Source organism: Chelonia mydas, chromosome 1 (assembly GCF_015237465.2).
Source record: "Chelonia mydas isolate rCheMyd1 chromosome 1, rCheMyd1.pri.v2, whole genome shotgun sequence".
In the NCBI taxonomy this organism is placed as follows: Eukaryota; Metazoa; Chordata; order Testudines; family Cheloniidae; genus Chelonia; species Chelonia mydas.
Window position 1 is genome coordinate 4,813,378 of NC_057849.1, and position 10,675 is coordinate 4,824,052.

The 10,675-nt window shown below is 46.3% G+C and overlaps 1 protein-coding gene across 1 annotated transcript; it reads left to right on the plus strand.

Annotated features, from left to right (window-relative positions):
* Nucleotides 1–9,358: 9,358 nt before the first annotated feature.
* LOC119565273 (putative olfactory receptor 52P1) lies at nucleotides 9,359–10,297 on the plus strand. The gene has a single exon (XM_037889773.1). It carries the CDS (start codon nucleotides 9,359–9,361, stop codon nucleotides 10,295–10,297), a length of 939 nt encoding a protein of 312 aa, XP_037745701.1.
* The last annotated feature ends 378 nt before the right edge of the window (nucleotides 10,298–10,675 follow it).

Sequence of the window (10,675 nt, forward strand, 5' to 3'; positions counted from 1 at the left end):
TCCCCAAAGTTCAGGCGAGGTGGAGCAAGCCAATCAAACTATCAAAGTAGCACTAAAAAAGTTAATTGATGTGCATGGGCTAGATTTGGACCAATAGCTTTTGTACATGCTTACGGCTCTGAGATCTACTCGCACTACCCATGGGTACTCTCCACATGAAGTGTTAACAGGGAACATGATGAGGACACCTGAACTCCAATGGGTGGGTGAGGTCCCACTGCACAATTATCAGGCTAGGGTGCAAATAGACCACTACACGTGCCAGCTGTTGGAGACCATTAGTGGAGTGCAACATCAAGTGGCTGTTCTGTGACGGGTTTGGTCACAGAGACCCCTCTGGGACTGTCAACTGATGTGCTGAGACTACCTCTGAGCCCAATTTCTCTGCCAATTTAGGCCTCCAGAACCCTGCCTTGCTGAGCCAGACATGCTAGTCTGCTCCACCACTGACCCAGGGTCTGATCCATGCACCCCAAAGCTGCAGAATTAACTGAAAACAGCTTGAGAAGTGCTCTTGTCTCTAGCACCCAGACACCCAGCTCCCAATGGGGTCCAAACCCCAAATAAATCTGTCTTACCCTGTATAAAGCTTATACAGGGTAAACTCATAAACTGTTCACCCTCTATAGCACTGATAGAGAGATACGCATAGCTGTTTGACCCCCTCCCCCTGTATTAATACATACTCTGGGTTAATTAATAAGTAAAAAAGTGATTGTATTAAATACAAAAAGTGGGATTTAAGTGGTTTGGGGAAGGTCCCGGATGACTGAAAAAAGGCTAATGTAGTGCCAATCTTTAAAAAAAGGGAAGAAGGAGGATCCTGGGAACTATAGGCGTCTCAGCCTCACCTCAGTCCCTGTGCAGAAAAGGACCTAGGGGTTACAGTAGACAAGAAGCTGGATATGAGTCAACAGTGTACCCTTGTTGGCAAGAAGGCCAATGGCATTTTAGGCTGCATAAGTAGAGGCATTGCCAGCAGATCGAGGGACGTGATTGTTCCCCTCTATTCAACATTGGTGAGGCCTCATCTGGAATACTGTGCCCAGTTTTGGGCCCCAAACTACAAGAAGTATGTGGAAAAATTGGAAAACGTCCAGCGGAGGGCAACACAAATGATTAGGGGTCTGGAACACATGAGTTATGAGGAGAGGCTGAGGGAACTGGGATTGTTTAGTCTGCAGAAGAGAAGAATGAGGGGGGATTTGATAGCTGCTGTCAACTACCTGAAAGGGGGTTCCAAACAGGATGGATCTAGACTGTTCTCAGTGGTAGCAGATGACAGAATGAGGAGTAATGGTCTCAAGTTGCAGTGGGGGAGGTTTAGGTTGGATATTAGGAAAAACTTTTTCACTCGGAGGGTGGTGAAACACTGGAATGCGTTACCTACGGAGGTGGTGGAATCTACTTCCTTAGAAGTTTTTAAGGTCAGTCTTGACAAAGCCCTGGCTGGGATGATTTAGCTGGGATTGGTCCTGCTTTGAGCAGGGGGTTGGACTAGATGACCTCCTGAGGTCCCTTCAAACCCTGATATTCTATTATTCTAAGGATGCAGGAGTTTCCATGGCTCCCAGTTTGAAAACTTGGAGTGACAAAACATCAAACACATACCTTCTAGAGCCCAAATTTGTCCCTGTGACACATGTATGGGGGAGGAACTATGTCCCAAAGAAAAGATCCAGGTATAGCAGTTGTTTGATTCCTTTACCACCATGTCATGCCCCCAGCATGGCACACCTACCTAAAATACCACCACACTGAAATGGCTTCATGGCAACATTTCAGGGAATCTCCATGGCTGTTCACTTGTAAAATGTGGGATTCCATGTGAGATGAACTCCAGGTCATTTTGGCCCTGGGATGGGTGAAGAAATCACACAGTGAGTGGAGAATTCCCACTGTGTTAATTCTGACCCAGGATAGCACAACCTGTTTCTGCATCGATTTCTGAAAGATCAACACAGTAGTGACATTTGATTCTTATCTGATTTAGAGATCTGATGAATTATTACAATGGTTGGGTGCTGCCAGACATGTATCCACCTCACAAAAGACATTGGCACATACTGTTGATGCCAGAATCCTGGAAGAAGGAAGACTTTTCCATGTCCTTTGGCTTGCAGCGATTCATGATCATGTCATTTGGTCTTCCCAGGGTAACAGAGACTTTTTGGACGCTAATGAAATGGACATTAGAAATTCATGTGTGGTATGCAGCGGTATGCTGCTGCGATCAATAGAAAATGGGGTTTGGTCTTGTGGCAGCATTGCCACATAAAGTGCAGGTGGCAGTACGTTACACACTGAAAAGCAAGCCATCGTCAATTGCTAGGCTGAACAGTCTGCAAAGCTCAATTTGCCCTGACAATCTGAACCCCTGGGATCGGCAAATCATTTCTTCACTCCACTGCTGATGGAGCTGAGGGAATTGTCCGGGAGTCCTGGCCAACCTGAGAGTCTTCAGGGACTGTACAGGGAATCATAAAGGTTGCTGTTTGGCAAGCCGAGTGTCAGACCTGTGAGATTCATATGATGATTCTCAGGGCTCCGCCTTCCTGCTGCCCTAAGGAGATTTCCAGTCTCTGCTGAGTGAGATTTTGGTGAGTTGACTTTTTCTGCATTAAAGTTAGTGCTAAGGGCTCAGGAAGGGTTCAAGGATTCAATCCAAAAATCATCTGGGCAGGAATTCACCAGTACTGTGACTTGAAGTGTTCAGTATTGTCAGAAACAGGAAAGGATTTACCTGATAAAACTGGAACTACAAATGTATAGGGAGTAGTTTAGTTACCAGAAGGTTCACAACAAGATTGTGTTTTGGAATCCCCATCTTTCATATCCACTCTCAGAACACCACATAAACTGGGGATTTCCTTCAAGACCCTTTCAGAGCTCTCTATCGCTGAACCAAAAGCCATGATTTTCACAGCCAGGAGTTGAATGTTAAACACTGAGAGTGAAATCCTGGTCCCACTGAGATGAATAACAAAACTCCCAAAACGGCCAGTGTTATACCCTAAATCCACATACAGAGACTTAAATGAATCACCTGAATTTCACCAGCCACAAGGTTCCAATGACTTCCACTGGAGCTGTCCTGTGGCCGCTATGGATGGGTGAGCTCATTTGGACCAAAGAAGAACTGACAGGAAATATCAAACTCACAGGCTTAGAGGTTCGAAATAATGAGGATAAAACATTTTTGCAGGATGAGAGAGAGGTCTACATGCTGGTTCTGGAAAGGACGAGAAGCAGCAAAAGGCAGCAAAAGGAAAAGCATGTTTCTAACTTAGCGGAAACCAGGCAGTGTTGGAAATCTCACCGGGGTGATCTGGGAACACACAATGGGGGAGAGCGGGGGGACATGCAGTATCCAGATCACAGCGGCGTGGAGTCCTAAAATCAGGTGAAATGGGGAATGCACATCCTGCCTAATGCTCAGACCAAACAGGCATAACAAGGCCTCCTGGGGCAGGGGGTGTCTCAGACTGTAACATAACGTGGACTGCATTGAAGCAGAGTGTCTCTCACACCATCCCCCATCGGCAGCCTCAGGAAGGGGTGTCTGGGTTTCTAGCAGACTGCCATACGTTAAAGCTTTGTGTTGTTTTGAGGCAGAGTTACTCACACTGGCTCCTTCTAGTCTCCATGTCTTCTCTCCCTCCCCCCTGGTCTGTCCCTCTCTCCTTCCATGGACAGGCTGAGCTGCTGCTGGGGTTCACTATGCCCCAGAAAGGCAGTTCAGGCTGATCTCCCCCTTTTCCACAGTGCAGGCAGACACTGACTTTAACCTCGTCTGAGGAGGTATTCCTGGGAGCTGTCGCTATGGGGTCTGGCCCCTGGTTTTGGTCCTGGGTGAGGGGTATCACGGTGTGGCAGGGCTGGAAGTTATGGGGTTGGGGGACCTACATGGACAAGTGGGCTGAACTGGGGGGTCGTGGGGCAGAGCGCAGGATGTACATGTGCAGGCGGGCAGCGCTAGGGTTTGTGGGGGCAGGCATGGGGTGTACCCGGACAGGCAGGCAGCACTGAGGGTTGTGGGGGCAGGGAGGGAGATATACATGGAGAGGTGGACAGCGTTGGAGGTTATGGGTCAGGCAGAGGGTGTACAGGGACAGGTGAGTGGTATTGGGTGCCGTGGCGCCACAGAGCGTCATGTACACGGACAGGTGGGAAGCACTGCGACATTAATTTTTTCTTTGTGATTGTTGGTCCTAGGCCAGTGCTGGGACCTTTTTTGGCCCTGAGTGCTTTTGCACAAGGTGTCAGGGGTTTTTGCCCTGGCAAGGCACAGAACTGCAGCCTGAGGGTCACAACCTTTACTCAGTTGTGTTTCCAACCCTTCTTGTTCTTATTATGTAACTTCAGACTTTTCATCGATGGAAAGAACCATTGATCTTTGTGTGACACTGCACCCCGTATTCTTCCTCATGATATTATTTTGATATGATTAGCATACTTATGATGCATTTCATGCAAAGCGAGTCCTGTAAGATGTCATTGGAAAAGATATGAAGTTCTGAATAAGATAATTCTATGTGTGTGCATGTATCATTCTTGTATCTGAAGTTATGAATATTGAATACAGATCTGTATTTCAAATGTAGTTACACCTGGGTAACGCCCGCTAGGCAAGATGCTTTCGGCCTAGATAACTGTTTGGGATGGGCCTATTCAGGTCACTGAGCCATTAGGGAATACAATAGGCCTTAAGAGAAAGTTATGAGCCTTCCTGAGAACAGCCTATAACTAGAGGATAGTATTTCTGCTTGTTTTTAGCAGACCGGGTGCATAATTTTTTAAGTGGCTTGTTTCTTGCTTTTGGGCTTCTGGGAGTGGCTGCTCCTTCCTCCCCTCTCTTCCCCCCACCAGAGAGTCTTATTGGCTCCCGGTTGCAAAATCGCTCCAAATCCAGAAGAAAGAATCTGGAGACTGACAGTCCCCAGGGCCAATGGGGAGAGGCCCACTTTCCAGGTCAACCCAATTTATAGGGTACTGCAGTTCAATGAGGGAAACAAGAGCCTGGGGGCGAGGGCCTGCCAGGGGGAGCTCAGTGATCTTGGGTTTGGGAAATTAATTGTGTTCCTTTCTCCCCTGAGAGTCATTGTCACCACCATGAGATTGATGCACGTGCTTGCTTGCGGCAGGGCTTCTTGCGTTCATTCCCTGCAGTGCCTACCCTCCCTCCACGGGCTGCCTCCTGCCTGGACTACTAGCTACAGGGGGGTTGGTTGGTTTGGTACAGGGGTGGGTACAGATAACAGGAGGCTGGCCAGCTGCAAAGCAGCAGACTGCAATTTCCCTGCACTCGGCTGGCTGCTGGTAGTGCAGTGCTTGTGGTTTTATATATATATATATATATATATATATATATATATATATATATATATATATATATATATATATATATCATTATCATTATCATTATCATTATCATTATTATTTTATTATTATTAAAAGTTCAGCTGTGGTTAGTGGTCTTTCCGGTGGTGCACATCTGGCGATGTTGTTGCCCCTGCACCAGCGGGGGGATATCTGTTGGGGGGGATGCGAGGGGCAAGGGGGATGCAGGCTGTGGGGGGGTTGTGTGGGGGAGGGGGCAGGGGATGGCAAAGTTGGAGTGGGGGCTCCACAAGCCTGGTGGGGAAATGGACTGCCACTGTGCCGCTGTTGTTGGTCAGAGACTCGGGGCATTTCTGGTGGTGCGGTACATCACCGGGTCTGGGTCTTTTGGGGGGTGGTGACATTATGACTGTATTGGCGGTCAACCGGTGGTGCTATGGATGCAAAGGCATGCCAGGCAAAACGGGATTGGTTGTTTTGGGTGGCTTGGACTCCTTCTGAAAGGCAGGGTGGCTTATTTTTCTCGTGAGAGGCATGGGACCAGGCCACATGAATCTGAACTCCATTTTGGGATGCCTGTACTTTTCCAAGTTTTGAAACAAAGGGCTCCCACCGTATGCTAAAGCTATATAAGGCAGGGAGAGACATCATGGGTGGTTCTTCACTCCTCACGTAAGAGGACTCTTGGAAACACCTGCAAAAAAAAAAAAAAAAAAGAGTGTGTGGAAACCTGAGAAACCCAAGCCAGAAAGCAAATGCAGGTTGTTCCTTGAGATTCTTCCAGACAGCTTGTATCATCAATCATGGTGAGAAACTGCTAATTCATAGTCAGTCTAACTTGTGTGTTAAACTTAGTTTGCATGTTTGATTATTTGCTAAGTAATCTACTTTGATCTGTTTGCTATCCCTTATAATAAGTTAAGATTTATCTTTTGTAGTTATTGAAACTTGTTATATGTTTTATTGTCCTCCCCACATTGAGGGAGGAGCGAACAGGGTAACAAATTCATATTGGTCGGGGTTTGGACCAGGGCCGGATGGTACAGCTCTGGGGTGCTAGGCTAGGGAGCTGGTGGTTATTTTGGCTGTAGCCTCTCTGTTATTGGTTCATGCAGTGGCTGGTCAGAGAGCCTGCATGTATCTGCAGCTGGAAGGGTCGCTCCCTGTACAAATGCTGGTGGAGGAGTAGGACGAGGAGCAGTTTGCAGTTTGTCCCAACAGGACATTGGGAGAGGGATCCCAGGTTGGTGAGTCAGAGGGATCAATTGTACCCGAGATCCAGGGGTCATATCCAAAATTGATTTTAAATTATCAGTGATGGGGAATCCACATACTCTTGGTAAATTGTTCGAATGGTTACTCTCACCATTTAAAAATGTACGCCTTATTCCCTGTCTGAATTTCTTTAACTTCATCTTCCAGCTATTGGATCATATTACTCCTCTGTACAGAGGCTGAAAAGCCTATTATTAAATATTTGTTCCCTGTGTAGGTACTTACAGACTGTTATCAAGTCATCCCTTAACCATCTTTCTTAAACAAAATAGATTGAGCTCTTTGAGTTTGTCAGTATAAGGCAGGTTTTCGAATCCTTTAATAATTCTTGTGACTCTTCTCTGGACCCTCTTCAATGTATCAACATCCATCTTTAATCATGGACACCAAACTGGACACAGGATTCCAACAGCAGGTGCACCGGTGCCAAATACAGAGTTAAAATAACGTCTCTAGTCTCCCTGAGATTCCCCTGGTTTCATCCAAGGATCACAGTGGCTCTTTTGGCCACAGGCTCACGCTGGGAGCTAAGTTTAGATAATTATGTCTTCACACCCCCAAATCATGTTCAGAGTCACTGAACTTTACACGAGAGTCCAGCATCATGTAAGCATCGCCTACATTCTTTGTCCCTAGATGTAGATACCTGTTACGAATTACACCTTGTAGGACACGCACACAACTGCTGTGAATTGCACCTGGTAGGACACGCACACAAGTGCTACGAATTACACCTTGTAGGACACGCACACAAGTGCTGCGAATTATACCTGATAGGACACGCACACCAATGCTGCGAATTATACCTGATAGGTCACGCACAGTTCGAATCTAGGCTGAGGCACAAAAATAAAGTCCACAACTGCAGAGTTCCCAAAAGACACTAAGTTTATTACGCTCGAGCGTGGTGCCCCCCTGCTAGCCAGGAGGGGACCCTGAAGGCAAATTATACAAAGGTTATATACCTTTTAGCAAAGCATGTTGCCCTCGTGCATCGGAATCCTTAGCCAATAAACAAACCCTTGTCTTATCTACCACCTATCCCTGCTTGTTGCATTCCTCGTGCTATACCAGTATGTTAATTACACAGCATGGTTCTAAAGCCATGCATCAGTAATTTTTATTATCAGGATGGGAGGCCACACATCAAGGCCAAGAGACAGGGAGTTAGAGACTGACAAAAACCAGATACTGGGAATCAAGGCAGGCTGGAGACAAGGAGGAGGATTTTCACAGGGATTCAGTATCTAAGGATTACTCCTCCTGGTGTATGATGTGCTGGCATTTAAACAATGGTGGGCCCCAAACCAAAATGGAGTCACATGTGCTAACTTTTCCTTAACATACCTACACAGCTGTATTAGAACGCACATTGTTTGCTTCGACCTAGTTTACCAACCAATCCAGATTGCTCTGAATCAGTGACCTGTACACATTTTCTATGATCTCCCAGATGTGCAGGCTTGTATACCTAAATACCCAAATCCTTGTAGTTTCATGCCCTTTCTGTTAGGTGCTATTTCATGAAAATGTCTGTTTCCATGGGGGAAACTTGGCTCCTTTCCAACATAGGAATTGAATCATGAGTCACACCTATGTTCCAATGCAGTCCAGTGTCCTCTCTCTCTGACAGTGACGGTTCCAGGGGCTGTACAAGAAGGTGTAAGAAACCTAGCTGCAGGCTCATGTGGTGGGTGGTGATTTGGCCTTCCTGACTGTATCACCCTGATGCCTAACAGCTGCAGATAGGCTTGTCCCCTGAAATATGTGGGCCTAGGCTTCCCGAAATATTCATTAAGCTGTAGTTATTGAAACTGGATAGCTTCACTATCCATGTGTATGTCCAAACCCTTCCTGATTCTTGCTTAGTTCATGGCCTGAACTATCTTTTGTGGCAAGGAGTTCCTCAGTCTGATTAGGCACTGAGTGGAGAAAGCATTCTTTTTTACCTCTTTTGAATTTGCCACATTTCAGTTTAATTGAATGTCTTCTTGATCTTTTGATATGAGACAGGGAGAACACATTCTCCATTTCCCCTCTACCAGTCAGTATTTTATAAACTTTTCCTATGTCCCCTCTTCTTCGATTCCTTTGTAAGGTAACAACCCCAGTCTTTTCAACCTCTCTTCATATGAGTTTCACCGGGCCCTTGATCATTCTAGTTGCCTTTGCCTGAACACCTCTAGTTTTGCAATATTGTGTGTGAGAAGGGTGCCCAGTACTACACAGAGGAGTCCATAGGAGGGAGAAACATTGACTGACAGATCTCATGGCAATGAATTTTCTGTATGATTCCATATCCCATTGCTTCTGGATCCGAATGTTTTGCTTAGTTTCTGTCCATGCTTTCACTGTGAGCAGAGTTTCACAGAGCTCTGTACCTTCATGCCCAGATCCCTGTCCTGAGTGCATACATTTAAATTAGAACCTTCTAAGGTGTTTGAGGAGTTCAATATTTTCCCTCCAATGAGCATATAAGTTGCAGTTATTGACATGGAAATTCATCTGTCATTGTGACATCCATTCATCTGACTTGATTAGCTCCTTCTGTGGAGTTCTTCGGACTTGACTATGACCTAAATAATCTGGTGCCATCTGTAAATGTTGGCACCTCACTGCTCAGCCCCCTTTCTAGATTCATAATAACTATTTGTTATAAAGTGTTTAAAGACCCTCACTGTGTTTCTTTTGATTCACAGGAACGTTGAGCATTTTGGAGCCTGATCGACGCATCAACCTCCAAATGGCAGCTTTCAACCTCTCCCCCTCTGCCCCTTCAACATTCATCCTTGCCGGCATCTCTGGCCTGGAAGCTGCTCACGTGTGGATATCCATTCCTTTCTCTGTGTTCTACATTATCTGCCTGTTGGGAAATTGCATGGTTCTGTTTGTTGTAGGCAAAGAGCAGACCCTGCACAAGCCGATGTACCTGCTGCTCTGCATGTTGGCACTCACAGACATTGCCACGTCTACCTCAGTCGTGCCAAAAGCCCTGTGTATATTTTGGTCCAATTTGAGAGGCATTACTGTGGGTGGCTGCCTCACCCAGATGTTCTTCCTTCATGCAGTTTCTGTTATGCAGTCAGCCATCCTCGTGACAATGGCCTTCGATCGCTACATTGCCATATGTAAACCTCTGAGATACGCCACCATCCTCACCAACGCACGAATAGCTAACCTCGGGCTTTTGGGTTTGATAAGAACTGTTCTCTTCGTCCTGCCCCTGCCCCTGCTCCTGAGCAGGCAGCCATTCTGTGCCAACCACATTATCCCCCATACCTACTGCGAGCACATGGCTGTGGCAAAGATGTCCTGTGGGGATATCACAGTCAACAGGACGTATGGCTTGGTAGTCACATTTGTAGTCTTAGGGTTAGACCTGTGGCTCGTTGTCTTCTCCTATAGTCTGATCACCAGAGCCATCCTCAGAATCTCCTCCAAGAAAGCTCATCGGAAAGCACTCAACACCTGCACAGCCCACATCTGTGTCATGCTGATGTCTTGTACTTTCTTCCTCTTCTCCACTGTAACACACCGCTTCGGTCAGGGCATTGCTCCCCACGTGCACATCATCTTAGCCAACCTCCACTTCCTCGTCCCCCCCATGCTCAACCCAATCATTTATGGGGTCAAAACCAAAGAGCTTCGTGACAAAATGGGCAAATACACCTGCAGAAGATGATCGCTGGGGTCACTGACTTTAAACCTGTATGAGAAGATTGGGAAGAGATATCTCCTTGTTAATCAAGGGTGCTCTCTCCCAATTTGGCTGAGCTCAAAATTGTACAATTTCATAGTCTGAGAAATTCCTCACACGTAATGTCTTATCACTCCATCACCAAGCACTGCTTACAACCCTCCATGACTGTCTCTTGGCGTTTCCATGACTTCCATACTAAGATAATATACTGCAGCTTTCTGATTTAAGGTGTTCTTCTATTACACCCTGTGTGAACATGATTCTTGATCAGTTCGACTAACTAAAGCTGCACTTTCAGATAGCCAAAGAAAAGAAATAAACTACAGTGTTGAACTTATTTATCACACGTGCAATGATCCA